Source organism: Oncorhynchus keta, chromosome 36 (genome assembly GCF_023373465.1).
Source record: "Oncorhynchus keta strain PuntledgeMale-10-30-2019 chromosome 36, Oket_V2, whole genome shotgun sequence".
Taxonomy (NCBI): domain Eukaryota; kingdom Metazoa; phylum Chordata; class Actinopteri; order Salmoniformes; family Salmonidae; genus Oncorhynchus; species Oncorhynchus keta.
Window position 1 is genome coordinate 5,442,736 of NC_068456.1, and position 23,155 is coordinate 5,465,890.

Genomic DNA, 23,155 nt, shown 5'->3' on the forward strand with positions numbered 1-23,155 from the left:
CAGAATTTTTGGTGGCCTTCCTAAGCCAGGATTCAGACATGGCAAGGACATCAGGGTTGGCGGAGTGTGCTAAACCAGTGAGTAAAACAAACTTAGGGAGGAGGCTTCTGATGTTAACATGCATGAAACCAAGGTTTTTTTGGTTACAGAAGTCAACAAATGAGAGCGCCTGGGGACACGCAGGGCCTGGGTTAACCTCCACATCACCCGAGGAACAGAGGAGGAGTAGGATGAGGGTACGGCTAAAGGCTATAGACTGGTCGTCTAGTGCGTTGGGGACAGAGAATAAAAGGAGCAGATTTCTGGGTGTGGTAGGATAGATTCAGGGTATAAAGTATACAAGACATATTGACATTAGAGAGACACATATAGCGAAGCATAAAGCAATCACAGGTGTTGATTGGGAGAGCTAGCTAAGACAACAACGGGTAAGACAACAACAAAAGGCAAAATGGTGATGAATGAGCAGAGAGGGTCAGTTAACTACACACAGGGCCTGAGTTCGAGGCTGGGGCCGACAAACAAAAAAAGAAACAAAATGGAGTTCCGTGATTAATGAACAGTCCAGCAGGCATCAGCTATATAGCCAAGTGATCATAGGGTCCAGTGAACAGCAGTAGATGAAACAGGGAAGCCGCTGAGTGGTCGTTACTACGCTAGCAAGCGGGAGACACAGCATTCAATTTTTATTTTTTTAATAATAATACAATTTAAATAAAAAGTTAGCAGGCCAGGGCTAGTAGGAGCGTTTGCTACAACGTCCAGCAAAGGCCGGTTGAGGGCACAACGGATGGAGCTACGTCGGCAGACCAGTCCTGATGGAAATGCGGGGCTCCGTGTCGACAAAGGGTCAAGGCCAGTTGGCAAAAGAGGTATTGTAGCTGGAGTAATTTCGTTTGCTAGCCGGGAGCTGTGATGATCAGGAGTAATGGTCCAGGGCTTACGGCAGGAATACGGCGTTGTAGTGGAGAAAACAGTCCGATACTGGTAGGCTGGCAAGTATTATCCAGGCTAAAAGCGGCTGGTGTCTGTGCAAAAGGTAAAGGCCGATAGCAGTGGCTGACAATGACTAAATAGCTAGTAGCTAATTAGCTTGTTAGCTTCTGATGGCTAACTTCTGATGGAGGTTCTGGCTATAAGGTCTAAAAATAGCGGATCCGTATCACATTGGGTGAGGCGGGTTGCCGGAAGGTATATTTAATTTAAAAATGGAAAAGATATTGAAAATAAATTGAAATATATACAAAATGTACACGGGAGAACGACAAACCACGTCTGCACTGCTACGCATACATCTTGGACTATGAATACGCCATCTTGGGTCTGAATACTTTCCGAATGCACTGTGTGTGTATGTATATATATATATATATATATAAAATACACTTGGAGTAAGCATGAACATAGAACAGAATCAATCAGGGGAAAGCAGCTGGTTGGTAATTCATGTAGTTTATATGCCTACATTGAGTATTGAGTTTCAAGTCAAGATCGTTGCCTCGTCCTCAGAAACATTGGTTTCTTATACTGAGTGTAACATTATACTGTATGTTTGTAGTGTATGGTCTTCTGCTAGCTTTTATTACTCAACAAGTTGCCTACTACACGTTATCCCTCACATTGTCATTCTTATATTTTACTCCAATGGTTCCCCTGCTGTTTTCTGGTGTTCGCAGTGAGACTTGACACAAAAGTTGAAATGGTGCCTCCTTATTTAAATCTGCCTAAAGCCCATTTTATTGGGCTACAGCCCAACATTTCACTAAGCCATAGCATTTAATTTAGAGATGCACTCTAGATAAGAGTAATAATCTCTCTGTGATGGATGGCCCAGCCCCATCCCTGGGATTGTGGTATGTACACACTGCACTTTTCATGGCAGGACGATAAAACCAACATAGGCAGGTGTGTTTGGTTAAGATGTACTTGTCAAGTGGAGTGACATGCATGTCTATATTCATTCAAATGAACTCCCTTATCTGCACCAACATGCAGCCGCTCAGGAGACAAAGCAGTTCCCATGTTCTTGTGATTTACATCTTTCAAGTGCACCCTCTTTCCCCTCCACCCCCCAGACACCCACAAACCTCACAGGTGAGAGGGGGGGGTTGAACCCCATGGAATGCCATTGGCCAGGGCCTCCTTTTCTCCTTTAATTTTAGGGGAGAAAAAACAACCAGATATTTACAATGCATAGATTTGGGGGTGTGGATCATAAAGACATCATTTCAACCTTCCTAGTTTTAATTAATTACTGCAAATTAAAATATGCTTAGGCTTCACTCCTCTAACCAGAGCAATTTTGCATGCATTTAGCATTTTCAGCATGAACACACTCTCCCAATTTAGAAAACTGTATCACTGAATCAAGTGCCTATATACTGTGGCTACATGAGTATCACACGGATATGTTTTACCTGCTTCTTCAAAAAGACACATTCTTCTTCCATGGTTTAGACTTCTTTCTGGTTATGAACAAAGTCTGTGTAGTCTACTGTGTACGCGGGGCAGGCACAACTTGTTTGACACGTTAAAGATAAGGCGCGAGCCCTGAAACATTTAGTTTCCACAGCAACAGAGGAGGAGCTTGAACTTTCACCCGTGAATGTGGCGGATGTAGTAGACCAACAAGGAAGTTAGCTAGTTTGGGCTGGTACAGCTAGCTAGCAGGCTGTAAAATAACGAAATTAAGCTCCAATAAATCATTTTCCAATTGATTATTTGTGAAATATGTCCAACAACAATCGAGTGGATTTACAGGATGGCAACATGTCACAAGTTTTGAGAAAATGACGAGGTACAGTAGTGAGGAAGCTTGTTTAGCTATCTTGCCAACATCAGCTGTTCAATCTAATGAACGTCTAGTAATCAATACTACTACGTTGCAACGTTATTATTGTATAATAACCGGTGTTGTGTCACAATATGACAAATGCAATAGAACTGAAGAACATGCTTTTTAAAATTGTTGTTGCTGTATATCAAGTGTTCTCCAACCCCTTTCCTGTAAAGCTGCCCCCCCCTGTTTGTTTTCGCTTCAACCCAGTTATTAATCAGCTAACGTTAGCTAATTATTAGAATTAGCTAGGTGTGCTAGATTAGGGTCGAGCGAAACCCCAAAGTACGGTTGCTCTCGAGGAACGGGGTTGGAGAACCCTGCTGCATAGTTATTTAGCTTACTGCAGCCAAGCTGGAAATGGTGATTGATGTCAGCAGTTTAGCTTGTTAACTCGCTAGCCTGCTTAGCTTCAATCATAGCTAGCTAACTGTAGTAGATAAGTTATCTAGTCAACCTGCACGACCTCTTACAATGTGTAACTCTTATCTCCCATTTTGCTTTCAGATGACTTGCCTTACAGTGGCCTGGACATTTGTGATATGTTAACGTTAATCACAAAAGACAAGTGTGTAAGATGGACTGAAGGAATTAGTTAGCTGCAGACTTTTGAGATGTTACTAGCTGTACATGTAAATATATGACCAAAAAGCACTGTAAGTTTATCTACATATCACTAGTCAACATGGCCCTACAAATAAGTTGTTAATATTTGCATGCTCTGTCATCACTTTTTAAGGTCAATTCACCTGCACATACATTTGAATGACTAACCACACATAAACAGAGCTGATCATGTCACTAGCAAAGCAGGCACAAACGTGGTTCCCAACTCATGTCCAAGCCACTGTTCTCCAAGCAACTGACCTACAAGCTAAGGGTAAACACGGCAACAACGACGCCTACGCTATCATCCAGCTGGGCAAAGAGAAGTACTCAACATCTGTGGCAGAGAAAACACTCAACCCAGTGTGGAGAGAAGAAGCAGCCTTTGAACTGCCTGGTCTGCTTCTGGAGGGCAATCCAGAAATCTATGAATTATGCCTTATCGTGATGCACAGGTCCCTGGTGGGGATGGATAAATTCCTGGGCCAGAGTACCATCAATCTCAATGATATTTTTGATAACAAGGAGCGAAGGAAAACAGAGTAAGTATCGCCAACTAATCAAACTAAATAAGGTTTTTCCCTTTCTAGGAAGTTTCGGAACAAAAGTACACAGGGTGTCCGTGGGTCCTTAAATCTTAATCTTCAATGAATTGATCTGATTTAAAGAGTCTTGAGTCTTAAATTCTGTTTCAAGAGTCTTAAATGTGACAGAACTGACTACAGTGTTTCCGTTATGTTGCGCTGCTGCTTAAGTGTTGCCATCATGGTAAATAATAAAAACAATTGAACTTCAAATAATACTTGAGGCACACTTTCAAGATGTTAGAGCTGTCTACCTCTGTGCGCCATTTCAGATGAACTAGCTAAAAAAAAATATGACTTTGCACTACAAAAAGTCTAGGCATAGAAACTGTAAATTACTTGGTAATAGGGAAATTTATTTATTTCCATGATATAATTAAAAAGCAATTTTGGACAGACCAATGTAGATATTTTCCAATACATGCAACTTAAAAGTTTCATATCACGAAATTATGATTTGAAACATCAGAACAGTCTGGAGGGAATACTATTTGAGTCAGAAAACTATTTTTATATGATGGTAAGATATACAACCTCGCAGAGAGCCTATCCAACTAACAATCTCTTAGAAAAAAAAGAAGAGAGAGAACTATTGGAACCAAGACTTAAAAAGAACTGATATTGGCACAAGATGAATGGAATGTTGGAACATAAAGTAATGAAATTACAGTTAACGAAAGTTTGCGCTTAATCCAGTATAAACTAATGTATGAAATGTATTATACAAGAGACCCATTCACAAATTCTACAGCACAACGGCAGAGCCATGTCTTAAGTGTAAAACTAGCAATGACTCAATCTATGCCTTCTGGGAATGCTATAAAACAAATGTTATGGGCAGAGTTACAATGTTGTCTGTCAGAAGTATTACAATGTACATTTAATTTGAATCCGTCTGTCTGCATATTTATTTCAAGACATGGCACATGAGGGCGCAGTGAGACACCCAATGGGCTGGACAATCCTTTTCTCGTCAATCATCTTGGAGACAATGATCATTTTAATGATGAGATTTCTGTCGTTTTGAATTTGGCGCCCTGCACTTTCACTGGCTGTTGTCATATCGATCCCGTTAACGGGATTTCAGCCCTAAGAAGTTAACTGGAAGTCAACCAATCCTCCATCGTTAAGACAATGGAAAGGTCAAATGCTTTATTATCTAAATGTTGAAAGTAGGTGGTTGACAAAATGGTGCACTTTTGAGGCCATGTGGCGGGTAGTAATGTGGGTGCTAGAGATGGGGGTGTGAGCAGGTGGGTCTGGGCAGGTGTAATGTCATCGATGTTTGTGCCCATCTGTATGCTGCTGTTCTATCTGTATGCTGCTGTTCTTTTTTAGGTGTATGTTTTGTATTGTTTAAAAAATATGTTTTTTTTAAAAACACTGTCTAGAGCCCTCCCACGCTTAGCTACCTTGGTTTGAAGGATAGCCATTTGATACCTGATTCACTGAATGAGAGAAGGACCTTATTGAGCTGACTCAGGTGTTTTGAGCAGTGTTGGATCAAAAACCTGCACATCCAGTGGCGTAGCTCTCCAGATCAAATCAGAATCAAATCAACAACAAAAATGTCACATGCGCTGAATCCAACCGCTGTAGACCTTACAGCGAAATGCTTACTTTACAAGCCCTTAACCAACAATGCACTTTTAAGAAAAAGAAAAGAAGAATAAAGTTCCATCTTCATGGAGCGTTGTCACTGTTTTATACAGTAACAGTGCTGTATATTTTACTTTCAGATATTTTTTGTGGTATCGAGTATCATTATAGCTAGTATTGGTATCGAAGCCAAAATTCTAAACGCTTAAGAGTTTGTGATCTAGCTAATGATTAGCCCATTGGGGTAGCCTAAACAAATGCAGACTTGCCACCCCCAACCTTCAGTCATCTATAGCCTAGCCACTATGCTACAAATCCGTTAAGCTACAGGAGAATGCACATTGCTAAAATAGCACACCTGCCTGATAATATGAGCCATGTAGGCTATAGCCTTTGGGGAAGGAACCAGCCCTGAAAATAAAACTTTTTCCCAACATGGCCATGTTTCTGGATAGAAATATTAGCAGGTGTGTGGCGTGCACAGACCTCAAAATTGGTATTAAATTGCATTCTGAGTGGCATTAAAGGTGTTTAAAAGTCTTAAATTCAATTTCATGGACCCTGCAGATACCCTGAGTACAGTACAACTTTACAATTGTTAAATAGGAAATGTGTCTTCTGCTCTGCTCTCAACGCCACACTCACAAACACACTGGCCACAAAGAATCCGTAGTCACGTTGAACAGTGCTAGGCCTTTGGTTCCCTAGTTCTCTGTTTGATGCTTCAGAAGCAGCAAAGAGTAGGAAACAGGGTGGATTTGCAGAACTGTCTCGTTCATGTCATGTGGCTAAACTGCAGAAATACCATTGAACATATTCTTATTTCGGTATATGATTCAGAGAGTAGGGTAGACTAGCCTAGATCACCTGATATTGTGGGGGGGGGGGAAATGGTCACACACATAGAGTATGTGGTCAGCGTTCCACGTGTTTTTATGTGGGCATAATTGTACGAATAAAGATTCTTAAATTCAAAACCACCTCCATTTTTGCCACTTTAGCATAGGCCCAAAGTTTGGGCCCCAAACAGAGTTTGCCAGTACATCTGTCTTGTTGTGACATAGGCTACGCCATTGGGTTCGTTGGAAAATGGGCTTTGTTGATAATGAATCAGGAGGTTAGTCTTTTGAGAATAGGCTGCCATTCATGGTGTAATTGAGTTGACTTGGGTGCAGTCTTTGTAGTTGGTGAACTAGTCCAGTGAGAACAGCAGTGCTATCAGATTATTTCTGTGTCTTGTCACAGCGTAGGTGCTAATACAGCAAACTGTTCCACCTCAATTCCAGTAATCACACAATGAACAAATGTCCTTGCTTAGTCTTGCCTTATACTGGAATTGAGATGGTAAACTGGCATTTGCGGACATGGCATCGGCTGAATGTTGTGGTGTGTCCCTTTGGGTATTAGCTTATGTTAAATGAATGTGGTGGAGCTGGCCAGACATGTCTTGTTACTAATTCTGATTCAAATTATAATAGTTTTTCCAGTGGTGTGAATGTATGGAGAAAAACACCACACCAGCTCCACCCAATCCAGGCCGCTACATAAAGTTATTTTTGGCTGTGTAGAATTACCATTGCACAAATTGTTGTAGTTAGCTAGGCCTACATGATGAGTAGCCTAAGCCTACGTTCTGTTCAGAGGAACAGGAACATAGTTAGGAGGATCTGGTGTCAATTAGCCATCAGTACATTTCATCATGCAAACACATTACCACACTTCCTCTTCACCCGCTAGTTGGGGTGAATTGCGATATGTCATAATCAACTGTTGATGGTTGTATTTATTTAAGGTGCCAGAGCTGATGCACCTCCAGGGTTGGCAGTTATTCAAGTACAGAGCTGTTGTGGAGATGTCAATGGACTGGAATTTAGTCATCAACACAACTGACTTGCATAGAATGAGCCAGAGGCCTAAGCCTACTCTTGTGCTACCATATCCATATACTGGAGCAGTTCCAGGTTTGCTAGCTAGCAGTGTCCGTTCGCTGTGTTTTCAAGCAGACGCATGGGGAGGAGAGTCCATCTTGACATCGGAGTAGGCAGCTCCTAATTATCGCACACCTGTGTTTGTTGATTGTGAGGAGTTTCCCAGCGGTCTGGGTAGAGTGGGAGTATTGTGGTTCCAGGCAGAGGGAGGTTTATCTTGGCCTTGACACCCATGTGAAGTACAGGGCTGGCCCCCTCTCAGCAGCATGCTGTGTGGCTCTTAGATCATGCTCCGGAGGACAGAGACCACCACTATGGGAATTAGGCTAGCTTGACCAAGAGAGGCCCATGCCATGGCGATTCTTTGGCCACTCAGTCTGAGAACAGTTTAGGGCAAAAAAAATAGAATCCCTGTCCACCTTTCCCATGACAGAAGTAGGTTAAAGCTTGGACAGTCAGAGGTTGTGCTCATTAAGGAATTGTGGAATTTGCCAGAACACCTATGCTGTTTGAGAGGTGGTTTAAATGTTGACTTTGTATTTTGAGTGAGGTTTCTTCCTAGTTCTACATTTCTGCAATCAACATACCCTTGATTTGTATGAACTAGGCTTAGGCTACAGAGAAGCCATCATTCTCATTAGCATGTATGAGTTGCGTGGTTGTCTTGCACCATTGCCTTTGTAATTTCCCAATTGCTTGTCATAGCAGTTCTGAACAAAGGCCAGATTTGTGCAAATGTCGCCCCTTTTTCTCACAGCGAAGGCATCAATCGTATTACTTCCAGCAGGCGAAGCAAAGAGGTTAAACAAACAGGAGCAGAGTGGCCTCGACGAACAATATTATTCAACATTCTTTTCGAGATTCAGACCATCACAGTTTGCAGGGAATTATGTTTGTCCCTCATATCAAATCACATTTTATTTGTCACATTCCCCCGAAAACGGCAGCCGTAGACCTTACAGTGAAATGCTTACTTACAAGCCCTTAACCAACAATGCTTTAAGAAGTTTTAAGAAAAGTACATGTTAAATAGAAAACAAAAGTAACAAATAATTAAACAGCAGCAGTAAAATAACAATGGCGCGGCTATATACAGGGGGTACCGGTACAGAGTCAATGTGCGGGGACACCAGTTAGTTGAGGTAATTGAGGTAATATGTACATGTTGGTAGAGTTAAAGTGACTATGCATAGATAATAAACAAGAGAGTGGCAGCACCGTAAAAGAGGGGTCTGGGTAGCCTCTAATATTCATTCTCAGGCAGGTGAAAAGCTTCCATTTAAAAAAAATACATAATGGTTGTGGCTATTCTACGGGGAAACGTGTCCAACAGATGGTTTTGGGTCTCCACTCTACTAATTTCTTCCAAAGGAAGCAGCTCCATTCAGTTACACAACCGTTCAAAAGGTTGGGATCACTTAGAAATGTCCTTTTTATTTATTTTTTAAGAAAAGCACTACAAGTTTATCGTTTTTAAAAGGCTAATTGATCATTAGAAAACCCTTTTGCAATTATGTTAGCACAGCTGAAAACTGTTGGTCTGATTAAAGAAGCAATAAAACGGTCCTCCTTTAGACTAGTTGAGTATCTGGAGTGTCAGCATTTGTGGGTTCGATTACAGGCTCAAAACAGCTAGAAACAACGAACTTTCTTCTGAAACTCCTCCGTCTATTCTTGTTCTGAGAAATGAACGCTATGCCATGCGTAGCTGTGAATGCTATGCCAAGCCTTTTAAAATGCTAAACTTGGATTAGCTAACGCAATGTGACATTGGAAAACAGGAGTGATGGTTGCTGATAATGGGCCTCTATTCGCCTATATAGATTCCATTTAAAAAATCCATGTCCAGCTACAATAGTCATTTACAACATTAACAATGTCTACACTGTATTTCTGATCAATTGGATGTTATTTTAATTAATGCACAACAAAAAAAATCTGCTTTTCTTTCAAAAACAAGGACATTTCTAAGTGACTCCAAACTTTTGAACGGTAGTGTATGTACTCTCAGATTTCTGTATTGTACCTTTAATGATAGTTTTCACCTAAAAATGGATGCAGCATATCACCTTGAAGAAGATGTCAAAGCCTAGAGTTTAGATGCATTAAATTAGAGGCCTATATTTTCCACTGCTTTTTTTGAAACCACTTTACACCAATATTGGAAAACACGTTTAAAATGTATTCATTTAAAAATGAATACATTGCCATGACAAACCTAAATGAATTCACAATAGAAACATTATTTATAACTTGTTGAGAATGCACTGTTTTAGCACCCAACAATGGCACCTGATGTGTTCTTTGATCTTTGAATCTTATATTCCTGTATTCATTTAAATGTGTCACATACCCAATTTACAGATGGCTAATAATCATCCCTTCTTTTAGCTGGTACTCCTTGGACTCCAGGCCAGGGAAGAAGAGGAAGGAGAGAGGGAAGATCCAGGTCAGCATTCAGTTCATGAGGAACAACATGACGGCCAGCATGTTTGACCTCTCCATAAAGGACAAGCCCCGCTCGCCCTTCACCAAACTCAAGGACAAGATGAAGGGGCGCAAGCACGACGGTGGTCTCTCCGACACCACCTCAGCCATCCTGCCCCGCTCCCCCATGTGTGACTCGGAGACCCTTCGCCAACCCAGTGCTTCTGACCATCAGCCAGAGCCCAAGATCAAGAGACACCTACTGGCCGGCTCCCATACGCTCTCTGCAGCCCGCTCCATGTCCGACCTCATTGGCACTCACTTCCGCCCCAAGCTGGACTCTAGAAACTCCATGGAACAGCTGGGTAAGGACAGCAGCTTCCTGCCTATTTTAGTATTTACTTGTATTAGACCTACCTGTGCCATCTTTCTTTGTCTGTGATTAGTATTGCTTCCATGAATGTTTCAGGTAAATTGTTTGTGTTTCACAGAGAAAGAGAGTGGTGCCGCCCCTCACAGGCGCTCCCAGGGCGAGGTGCCAGGCTACCAGGACAGCGAGGGGCAAGGTGATCCTTTTACTCATATCAGCGACGGCTTGCCGCAGAAGTACGCCACCCTCCCACGCAACCGCAACCCGTTCGAGGGGGAGCAGGGCCAGCTGTGGGACCGAGGGGAGAAAAAGGAGAAGAAGGAGAAGGTCAGCCTGCTGGAACGTGTGACCGGGAAGAAGGAGGGACGCAAGACCAACAACGGGGGGCGTTCGGGCAGCTCTGGAGACCTGCGCTCCAGCAACCCATTCAGCAGCGACTCTCAGGGAAACACCCAACCAACCAACCCCTTTCTCTCACACAAAAATACAAGGTAAAGCTTTTCACGTCCACACCTCCATGTTTGGTATCCAAGCCAGGGTCATGTTCATTAATAAGCACTAAACGGAAGCAAACAAACTGAAACGAGTAGGGGCTTCCTCCAATAAGAAACGGTCATTTTGAAATGTATTTTTCATAACCCGAAAGTATTGTATTTTCAGCTGTTTGAAGCTGGTCTACAAAAACCAAAAGTAAAAAATGCAAAAACAAAACTTAAGAACCCGAAGCATAGAAATAGTGCACACAGAACAGATCTAATGCGTCTTAGACTTGCTTTCAATGAGTGACAGATCTATAACTCGCTTTTCTATGTGAATTTGGTAGGGTTGCCCAAAAAGTTACATATTGCAGCTTTTAACAGCTGCCACCATACACTACCTCTGTGGTAAGTTAGGTTAAGGCAGATGATACATGGTGGTAAAACAAAATGGTGGGCAGGTTATTGGTAATATAACCCTCAGCCACAGGTAAATATGATTTGATGTGTTTTGATGATTTTGTAATTCAGTGTGCATGGATGTTTTGCAGCGATAAAAATCCCACCACTAATGGAGACGTCCGAAAGGCAAGAGAGAACCACGGAAAGAAAAATGTAAGAGATCATACCTTGTACACTTTTTGTGAACTAATCTCAAATAAAATGAAGGGGGGCAAGAAGGGGGAAAAAAACAAAAAGCATAGTCCTAGTTTTTTGGGGGACTTGTTCTGAGGTTCAGAACACCACTGACTTTTAATTGAGCAGCTCTCCCCGGTCTCACTTGACATTGCAGCTGGTGATGTTGGTCTCTGAACTGCTGTCTTTTCCGTCTTTGACAGTTCACTATGAGTGTCATTAAACTAATGAACAGCGGTCATCATCTGACCCGGCTCATCATTTGAAACAGTGTGAGTTTCAGCCTCTAAGGTCAGGTGATGTACTATTATATCGTACTGGTACCATAATTAGAGCACTTTTTTTCTTTTTGCGGGGGAGAAATCTGTATGAGATTTTTCATTTGTTTGATGGGGGTATTTGCCACCTTAGTTTTGTCACACCCCCACCCAAAGACAAATAAGAATAAAACGCTCTCATGGTGCTTAATTCTAGTAGTCGCTGGCCATTACACCGCAGAATTAGTATTAACATGGTAAGAGAGCAGCTTCCAAAGTGATGTTGAAATGAGAAACGGATGCTGATAATGGCTTTCCTCACCTCTCGTTGTGGGTGTTGAGGAGTTGTCTTAACCACATGTGCCCCTCCATACTCTGCACTAGCAGAAATGAACTGGCAGTTCCATTTCCTCTCCTTTCAGGCCCTAGCTAATTAACCAGTGAGGGAGGAGGGGAAGGATAGTGAGAGATTTTAAAGAACGGAGCTTTTAAATTCTCAAAGCAGAGCTCATTAGAAGCAGTAATGAGACAACTGGAGAATGCCAAGTGTGCTCGCCTTATCTCCTCACTACTGATCGCCAGAAAAATTGTCAGTACTTTGGTAGTTCATGGTCATTTCCAGGCCTCTGTCACCAGCTACTACAGCTCCCGGCTGTATAGCTTTATATCATGTCTGGGGCTTTTTGGCATGTGTGTAATGGACACAATTGCTCATACAGTATGATGAAACGGAGCTGGTAACTTGATTCATGTTAGGAAAGTCTCTCAGCGGAACTGGTTGTCTCTAGCTCTTCATTTTCTCCGGTAGCGCAAAATGCCTATTTCTCAGCACATTTTCACTTTGTCTCCAAAAACATATTCACTTCCCCAGTAAGCGGTTGATACACCCCCCACTAACAACACCTGTTTTTCTCTGACTAAAAACGTGAGGCACTTTGCTTAGCTACTTTCAACTTTGGCTGCCCAGAAAGCGACAACAAAATAACTCGAAGCGTACCTAGGATGGACCGCAGCACACCTAGCCAGATACCATTGGAAACAATGGAAATAAAAGTGCCGGCGTGTTTAGTGTGATCCCCTGCCTTAGTCCTCTTTTGTTTGGACATAAACTCCAGGGATCCTCACATTTTTAGTTTCTTTGTTTCTCATACTAGGACGAGTTCCAGTAAATATGGTCCGGCACTTGGTCTTCTTCCCGTCGTAGACACCGCACAGCGATGGCAGCTTGGTTTGGGCACAGGGAGGGGAAGGGGACTGAGTGTAGTATTTTAAACAAGTTGATGGCTTTGCTGCTGTATCTGCCTGGTGGAACCATGTCCATTTGTTGAAGCGGTAACATGGTACCTCGTTAAAAAAAAAAACAGAAGCTCATAGCTCCTCTCGTCCCGCCATAATGGGATCGGCACAGACTGTGATGCACCCGGTCCTCTAAAGAACAAACTCGAACAAAATAGTTTGGTTGCATCTTTCTTTTCCTGTTCGTTAGTCTGACCTTTTTATTCCGGAAATATGCACTCCGCCGCTTCCAGGCCGCTTCCAATTTTTTTGTTGTTGTCTTAATTACTGTTTGCGGTTTGGTTTCATTTTAATATGATGCTCTTGTCTGCCAGCTGGTCAAGGTCTCTGCCTAGGCTGGCTTGTGAGGAGAGGAAATGTGCTTTACGATTTAAAGAGGGGGGTTGAAAGCTTTTTAAATGTTTTTTTCTAGAACTGATACTTAAACAACACATCAGATTCCCTTCCACAGGATTCCTGATTGTTCGAGCCATCGCAGAGTTTCTGTTGAACACTATTGAACACTTGATCAGATCAAACACCTGAAGTGAAATGCAATGGCGACGACAGTGCTAACAAACCTGTGGAGTGACGTCTTATCACAGCCTCTCAATTAGTCCTGATTGCCACCCGGTTATACGAGCTGAACACGTGCAGCCATGACGTAGTTTGTGGCGTTTTTCCTAACACCTTTAGGGTAGTCTAGTGGTTAGAGCGTTGGACTAGTAACCGAAAGGTTGCAAGTTCAAACCCCCGAGCTGACTAGGTACAAATCTGTCGTTCTGCCCCTGAACAGGCAGTTGACCCACTGTTCCTAGGCCGTCATTGAAAATAAGAATTTGTTCTTAACTGACTTGCCTAGTTAAATAAAGGTAAAATGTAAAAAATAATTAGGCAGTTAGTCTATCTGCCGTAATACGAGGGATTCCCTGGCCTAGCCCACCTTCTGTCTTACTTTAGATCATTTTTAGCACTAATGTACCTTTTGCTTAGTTTTTTTCTATTTCTACCATCTGCATTGTATACTACTCATTGAAAACAACTGTCTCTGGAATTGTCTCGCATCTCAAGACGCGTTTGGAGAAATTCACTTTTATTTTGTGTAAATGGCGCCGTCAATGTTGACGTCATCATAATGTCTGTGGTTTGCACCCGCAGGAGACGATGCAGACGAGCGCGGCTTCCTATAGCAACTTATCTTTCGACGAGGTGGTGCATGAGCTCATCAAGCAGAAGGGGGTGGTGAAAAATAAGGACGCCCATATCCGTGAACTGGAAGACTACATTGATAACCTGCTGGTGCGCGTTATGGAGGAGACGCCGAGCATTCTACGGACACCCTACGAGCCCAAGAGGAAAGCGGGGAAAATCTCCAAAAATAACTAGTGTCAAGGTAAAGTTAGGGGTCCCAACGATATGCTCTTGTTTCAGTGAGGGCCCATCCTAGCCATTGAGAAATGTATTGTGGGTATAGAACAAAAATGAAGAGAAGGGGATTGACCCATGCCAAATCACCATTTTTGTTTTTTAAATGTTTTTTAAATAGGTTTTGCACGCTTTGATTTGAGTGTACACCAGTTTCCCCAACAATTTGATTGGGAAGTGAAGTACACCCGACTACATAAATATCTGACATTTTGACTTGCATTTGAACAAACCCCATGGCTTTCCCATAATTATAGAAATACTAACCTGTGAATCAGTTGTTGTGTAGTGATCCACTCATCCTTTTTTTTTGTTATTATACCTCTTGCTCTGTTCTTTGCATGACATTTCTTTTGTTTTTCATATTCAGCCGAATTGAAAGAATGTGAGATGACAATGTCTCACAGATCCATCAGAACACCTTATAGCAGAGACCAGTGGGATAAGAAACAAAACTAGTGGGTTTATGCCATGCGTGACAGTTTCTTCAAAGTGTACAACATTTTCACAATAGTGTATACAATAGACCTGTGCACTTTCACACGCGTTTAACATGGGGGGGAAAAAACACAGACCGCTTCTGAGGCGATCGTATGCACATGGAACCACCATCAAGCTAGATTTGCGTTGTAACACTAAGGCCATACAAATGTCATTAAATGTTTAACGGATGGCCCTCTTCACTTCCCTTTAAAACATTTTTAAAAGAGATGAAGTCCTACTGAAAAAATGGCATGTTTTGATCAAAATAATGTCCCCCCTAAAATCACTTAAAATCACTTGATTAGATCGCTAGGTGTTGAACTAAGAACTAAGGTTGCTGTAGTATTTTAAAGGGATTATCTAGTACTTTTCTATCATTTTTAGCTAGTCATTCAAAAAGTAGCACTCACAAGCCAAAAGTGGTCCCCGAAAATGGCCTATGTCTCTCGCTCTGCTGTGGGTGCACCATGTGCATCTTGCTAGCTGTCATTCATATGGCGAGGTGCTAAAGTTAACTTGTTGAACTCGTGCTGCTAGGGGGCTAGCCCATGTGGGGGGAAATGGTGTAGCACAGTATAAAGAAAAACTAGGGATTTCATGGCTAATTGAAGTAAGACAGTAATTCTGCTTATAGATTATGCATGTATAAACTACTCATTGACATATCCAGCCCAAAGTGGGAGGTTTAAAAGAATACCGGAGCACGTCTTTAATAAAAGGGCTACTTATTTTTTGTTTGTTTCGGCTTGCTCGCCTCACTTTAAAAATATATATATATCTGTTTAATGTTTAATAAAATATGTATGGCCTTAGTATTAAAATGTACCAAACACCGCGTGTTAACTTATCACACTTGTGTGAAAAAAAAAGAAGAAAAGTACATAGTTTATTGAATAGGGTTTGATGTGCTAATTTGAATAGAGCTGTAATGACTGTTTACACTTCAGACCAAGATGCAGGATTATGACACAAACTCTCACTCAGCCAATCGGCCCTTTACACGCCTCTTACTGTAGGCACGGATTGTGTTGATATACTGGAGGTGTGAATACAATGTTATCCGCCTGTCTGTGACCTTGATCTGAGCCTTTTGGCATTAGGATGGTTTGGACCTCTCTCTTGACATTTGCCATCTTCGTACAAAATTATATTATTTAAAGTTACTCTTATGAGGGTAGGTACTAAGCACTACTGAATTCTTACTCAAGACATTGCATATCCAAACACAGATCTGAAAACAATGTAACACTGCATTCGAACTTTGACCTTCCAGTGAAAAAAAAAAAAAATAGGTGAACACTGTATTTTCTCTGGTCAATTTGATGATATAGAATGTCTTGGCATCGTGCTGGTGCAGAATGTAATTGAGTGGAGGCAAACTAAAGACACTGCTATTGAAGCCTCCTCCAGTGTTTACACCAAAGTGAATTCATTCAACGAGCTGCCATTGTCCATCATATCAACTCCGAAGTCATTGCTTTTGGGTTTGTTATTTCAGTTAATTTTTTTTATCATAAGCTAGGTTTCCATCCAATTAGCGACAGATTTTCATTTGAATATTCAAAAAATTTGCATAAAGACAATATACATGTTTTCTCACCAGAGATGTTTCCATCAAATGGACTTGTTGCGGATAAAAGGCTCTGCGTGATGACGCAATGCACATAAAAATACATTTGGCGGTTAAATTCCCATGTACCGAATACAAGTTAAATGGGTTTCCATCGCATTTTCAACTCTATGGATGGTTTTCTCTCAGAAAAAGATGGTGTTTTATACACCGAGTGTGCCCACTCTGGTTTTGCAACATGCGCTCTAGCCAACAGCTCACAGATCCAGTGTGGGTACAGCCTCCATCAGGGATGGGCAACTTTGACTGCGATCAAAAATTTGTGGCTCCCCTCTTGACAGCAGAGATAAATTTGTGCGATTCTACACATTTTGCCATGGGGTGTAGAGAAAATGTTGCCGTTTAAAAGCAAGTTTGCTGCAATTCTACACATTTTGCCATGGGGCGGAGAGAAATGTTTGCCCTTTTTAATATATTAGTGAGACTAATTAAATCATTGGTGACCCCCCCCCCCCGGCCGGTAATTCGAGCATGATAAGTTTGCCAAGTTAGCTGGCCGCTAAATTATCTAATCAACTTGTTTTTGTTGCTGACACGGGTTAAGTGACATGACAAGAGAGAAACTGATGCACAACCAAGTTTCAAAATTGCACCTTGTATTCTACTAGTCTAACTCGCAACAGTAAATTGAGACCCCGACTGAGTTCCTAAAACGTTTTATCGAAAGTTTCCCATCTCTGGCCTGCAGGAGATTATGGACAAAATCATGTCACCAGAATAAGACCCTCGCTATTTATTTAAAAGGAGAATCAAGCTCATCACATAGCACTTTCACCACCCTGTGAAGTTCCTCATAATGGATTTAATCTGTAGCCTAATAAACTGCTTGCTTTCCCGACGAGTCATAGTGGGAGGACCACACGTGCCATCGCGTGACTCCCAAGTTGACCTCGGTGTGATGGTTATTATATCAGTATTTGCGCATAAAAGAGTTTCCTCCGACATTTCTCGCATAATTAATTTCACCCACAAAAAGATCCTATTTTGTTTTGTCGACATTTGGAAAGTTTACCGACAAATGTTCTGTTTCCATCAAGCCTGTTGCTCGCATCAAAAAGGTTGGATGGAAACCTGGTTACTGACCCGTGATGACTGTATTTGTCTTTAGGACCAAGCGCATTGTATGACCTTTATATACAGTCAATGTAGGCCCATACATTGTCATACAAAAATAAGTATAAACCATTGTTCAAGTAGTTCTAGCTTTACTTTACTGGTACTGGTAAGTGCAATAAATATAATTTATCGACATGTTTAATATTCAATTGGTGTCCATCTACAAATTCTCTACATTTTTTTGTTATATCATTATATTGTGTAGTCAATTTGAACATGTCAGAATGACATCCGTTCTACACTTGTGATCTGTCACTGTTTGTCTACAGAGAAAAATCGGATTCCTTTGGGTACAAGTGGCTCAGTTTGTAGATTCACTGATTCTTGTTTGAATTAATTTGAAGGAAATAGAATCAAGGTGTGTTGCTACATAGTAATGCATTTGCTGGCTGACTTTGTTTAATTTGTTAAAATGTTAGCCTTAGCACTTTGATCCATCAATGAGCAGTGTAATTGCTTTCCAGAAAGGTTATTGGTAATATTTTGCTTGTAATACACTGTACTAACACATCTACAAATCAAACTATGAGTACAGATTTTAACAAGGGCCTATGTTAACCTGTTGTAAAAAAAAACTGTGTGTGTGTGTGTGTATATATATGTATATATGTGTGTATGTATATATGTGTATATATATATATATATATATATGTATGTGTATATATATATATATATGTATGTGTATATATATATATATATATATAATTTTGACAGTTTGTATGTTTTGCTAAATCATTTGTCATACAGCCTTCATACTGTCCAAAGTATGGCCAAAAATATAATATATCATGACAGTTTTATGAGATATGTTAGTTCTGACAGCATAACAAACAGTATCAGCTCGTCAAAAAACAGACCACTCTCAATTTGTTTGTCTTGTCTCCATGGCATTTTGCTTCAATAACAACACTGTTATGACAAACATATTTGTTCTACACAGCTTACACAAATTCTGCTATGACCTTTATGGTTAAGTATCAATGTATAGTACCAGTCAAAAGTTTGGACACCTACTCATTCCAGGGTTTTTCTTTATTTTATCTTTGAAATAGTGAAGACATAACTATGAAATAACACATATGGAATCATGAAGTAACCAAAAAAAGTGTTAAACAAATCAAAATATGTTTTCTTATATATTCTTCAAAATAGCCACCCTTTGACTTGATGACAGCTTTGCACACTCTTGGCATTCTCTCAACCAGCTTCACGAGGTAGTCTGCATTCTGCAGCGATACAGCATTCTGCAGCGATACGCCATCCCATCTGGTTTGCACTTAGAGGGACTCTCATTTGTTTTTCAGCAGGACATTGACCCAACACACTTCCAGGCTGTGTAAAGGCTATTTCACCAAGGAGAGTGATGGAGTGCTGCATCAGATGACCTGGCCTCCACAATCACATGACCTCAACCCAATTGAGATGGTTTGGGATGAGTCGAACCGCAGAGTGAAGGAAAAGCAGCCAACAAGTGCTCAGTATATATGGGAACTTCTTCAAGACTGTTGGAAAAGCATTCCTCATTAATCATGAAGCTGGTTAAGAGAATGCCAAGAGTGTGCAAAGATGTCATGGCTACTTTGAAGAATCGGAAGTATTTTCTTATTTGTTAATGAAACACTTTTTTTTTCGGTTACTACATGATTCCAAATGTGTTATTTCATAGTTTATGTCTCCTCTTATTGTTCTACAATGTAAAAATAAAGGAAAAACCCTTGAATAAGTGGGTGTCCAAACTTTTGACTGGTACTGTATGTGTTAAGCATAAGGTCTCCCGCTGTGTATGGTGTCATATTTCTGAGTCTACCATTAATGAGTGCTACTGAACTTTCTTAAAACAGTGCTTTGTGAAAAAGGTTACTTTACGTAGTTGTTACTTACTTATTACTGTCAGTAGGTCAAACGTATTACTGTGTTACCAAAACGTTTTCCCTCTCTTGAGTTTACTTGCTTTCATGGAGCTAATGTCAGTGCTGTCAAACATGTCTCACCTAATTAGCAGAAAGGTTATATTCGTCACTTTTTAAAGTTTTTTTTGTTGTACACTGTTGTGCCATCTGTAGTGTTCAATGGTGTTTTAGATGAATAGGATTGTTACTCAAAGTTGTGCACTTACTTAAGTGTATGGTGAGCCCTGTTGTGATCTATGGATACCTCAGAAGTCTCAACCAGTGACGACGCTGAGATTGAAGACACACACATTTTAAACCAACTTTGTTGCTTCTTCCAGTCTTTTGTTTACTTAAAAAAAGAAAAACAATGGTCCATTTTTACATTCTGTATGGTATATTTGTATGGGTAAAGTAGGGTGAAATATGGTGTAGTAACTGAATGACCACATATCAAGTCAGGATACAGTCCGATTTCCTGTTTGGATGATACAATCTACATTCTACAATCTACATATCGCGTTGCTGTTTTAAAAAAAATATATATATATTTTTAGTAACAAACACAGTTTACTGCAAATCCTCCCAATCACAATTAACTAGGACATAGAGAATTCAATGGTATTCCATAAAATGCTATAGCTGCTTTTAGTAAAGCTTGTCCTAGCGAACATCAATGAGACACACTTTTTTAGTTTTTTTTGTGCCTATTGTGTACAAATTGTTAACCTCTTACATTTTAGTTTTTTTTTGTTAGAAAAAAAATGGTATTTATTCTTGTTGATCTTTACCTGAATCGTCCTACATCGAATGTCATGTAGGCGCCAAATTGTGCTTTCATTCATTATACTGATAGAATTAGGATATTATTATTGCTGCTTTTCATCTTTTTAAAATATCAGGTTTATCCAGACAAAATACTCAGCTATTGTGTTTACTATAATCCCCCCCCCCAAAAAAAAAATTACAGGGAACTTTGACATTTTATGTCCATGCCTTCGTTGTGTCACTATACAGCTAATATTCTGACACTTTCTCCATGAGTTACTTCCATAGCACAACATTGGTGTACTTTTACTTAGTCAATCCGTATCACACTGCAGTTAGCTTTCATATCAAATTGCATGTCAAATCATCTTTGCTTGATGCAATTTGGACACGTTCTGTTTAGAGAGCCATCACCACAGTGGCTCATATTATAGCACATTCTGAGGACGAAAATAACAGTATTTGATCAAAGTCCAGATTGATTGTACAATAATACAGACGGGAATGTCTCCAAATGCCTATTCTTTGTATGGTGGTGGTGTCACTATACTTTTCCCTATCTGTTTTTCCCTTAACCTTCGCTGCTGTTAACTTGCGCCCACCTTAGTTTTCACAAGACTAGCATTTTTTAAATTTTATTTATACTTTATTCAAAGTTTTAGGTGTCAGGATGGGTGGGCACATGGGTTTGATGTAAAGATTGGATTGATTAGAAAACTGTTTGATTGTGATACTGAGAACATATGAATATGGTGTGTATGTTGGTATACAAAGTATTATTTTGGAAACAACAATGCAGATGATGTAAAAAGCAAAGAATGGCACTGCTTGATATGCATTCGGTGTATGTATTTATTGTCCACCTCTCTCACACACACACACACTGTCTCCCCAAAAGCTTATTATTTTGGCATGTGGCATGGATTTACTTACATTAAGGTCTTGGAGTGGAAATGTGTTAGGAAATGCCAGTGATCCATTGGATAACAAAATTGGAAGGCACAAACCAGAATGTATTGCTCTTTTGAAATAAATACACTGTACTTATTAAATAAAATACCTGTTTTGGTTTTAATGGATTTATTCATGCTTTATTTTCAGGATTATACATTAGACCATGTGTTTTTTTTTTCTTTATATAGGCACACGTGAGATATAGAAACAAATTAGGTATACATTATGCACCATTCTGAACAAATCATATGGGTGAGTGCCTACATTTGAATCCCCGTAGTCCCATGGAATAAAAATCAAAGTCATTTCCCTGCATTCCCTTTCTGTATTAATAGTCCTATACACATTTTCAGTATACAATGCAGTACTCAGATTTCATGATAAGAACTGTACTTGTGTTGAGATTCATGTCCAGCTTTGTTTGCTTACTGTTTGTGGCTCCTTTTTGTTCAGGAGAAATTCCCATGCCTTTCCAGAAAAAAAACCTGAGTGGCGTCGTTAGACAATTGTGAGTGGCAAGGCTGCTCGTTAACCCCCCTAATTTGCCTATGTGTATAAGAAGTGTATGTGAAATGTTTCAGGACAATCAACACTTGTGTTGTTTACGGCCTGGTGCTTTTGTGGCCGGGTTTCACTCTACCTCTCCAAATAGCAGGTTATAACATGACCCCTCTTCTGTCACCCCGGCCAGCACCCAAAGGCAGTAGCCTACATCCCAGCTCAAACAGCTGTCAGCTTAAACTAAAGACTACACTTTTAATGTTCAATAGAACTGTTTACTCTCAATAGAACTAAGTACAAGAGGCAGATAAAGGAACCTATTCAATCAAACTGATTACCCGGTTTTTAGGGTAAAACATTTATAGAAGTATTGTACTGTGATTGCATGCTTTAATTGTGGTATTCAACAAGATGTTTAATTTTGCAAGACAAAGAAAATGATTAGCATGCCAATTCATGGATTAAGGGATTGACATGCTCACCTACTGGTGTTTTAACAATAAGAACCATCCTAATTTGGTATAGTATGTTTCATATCACGTAAACATCGGTGAATGACAATGTCACTACAAATGATTTAAGTGTGTAATTGGGACCGTATGTGATAGGTGTAATTAGATCTCTCGAGGAGCTAATTGAAACACTCACTGCCACCAATGCACGTTCATCAACTGATAGGGTTTCACATAGCCCAGGCTTTGGATGGCACGTGTCACCTGCCTGGACACCTTCAAAGATGAAAGCACATTAGGTCTTTCTATTAGTGTAGATTACGTTTCTGTAATTTGAGCAAAAAACAACAAAACATGATTACATGAAGGGATAAGCGAATGGCAGGGGTAACAGCAGCTTGGGTAGGGAGTATGCCCACTCGACAGCACGCGTGTACAGGTGAAGAGCACACGTGTGCCAGAGGGGGGCCACACACCGGTCGGCCTGTGCTCCCCTTTAAAAATGGATGGGCGTCGCGTCCTGGGATCGATGTCACACCGCACGCGTCGTTGAATGGGGGATGCCCGGGGTAATCACGAAGACATTTACATGAGGTGAAATTTACCAGATGGATAAGGTGCTTTTGAGGGAAAATGTAGACCTATATTTGGGCAGCTGCCCCCAGACAATGTAGATGAACGGGGGCCAGATGTCAAGGTCAATCCCCGCCCTCTATGAAGCCTCCATAGCGCCATACAAAAGATTGTTAGCTAATCTGAATAGGCATTCAAGAGAAATCCGGTGTCAAATGTGCCGCTCACTTTAAGGGAAGACCCCAGCCGTGTGCGTTGTGTATCTGTTGTCCACCGCTGATCGCTGCCACACGTCGAGGATCAGGTGAACAAAGCCAGATGACACCCTGAAGAGAGAAAGAAAAAGCCACAGCCACGTCTCTCTAACAGG

The 23,155-nt window shown here is 40.7% G+C and overlaps 1 protein-coding gene across 2 annotated transcripts; it reads left to right on the forward strand.

Annotated features, from left to right (window-relative positions):
* The first annotated feature begins 2,592 nt into the window (after positions 1-2,592).
* Positions 2,593-21,382, forward strand: LOC118369513 (rab11 family-interacting protein 2-like). 2 transcript variants are annotated; one of them, XM_035753946.2, is made up of 7 exons: positions 2,593-2,797; positions 3,344-3,984; positions 9,945-10,345; positions 10,472-10,841; positions 11,378-11,441; positions 14,153-14,387; positions 18,953-21,382. In XM_035753946.2, the coding sequence occupies exons 2-6, from the start codon at positions 3,632-3,634 to the stop codon at positions 14,378-14,380; spliced, it is 1,416 nt and encodes a 471-aa protein (XP_035609839.1). In that variant the 5' UTR covers positions 2,593-2,797; positions 3,344-3,631; the 3' UTR covers positions 14,381-14,387; positions 18,953-21,382. The 2 variants fall into 2 exon arrangements, with proteins under 2 accessions (XP_035609839.1, XP_035609838.1); XM_035753945.2 differs by having other exon boundaries at positions 14,153-21,382.
* Positions 21,383-23,155: the final 1,773 nt, after the last annotated feature.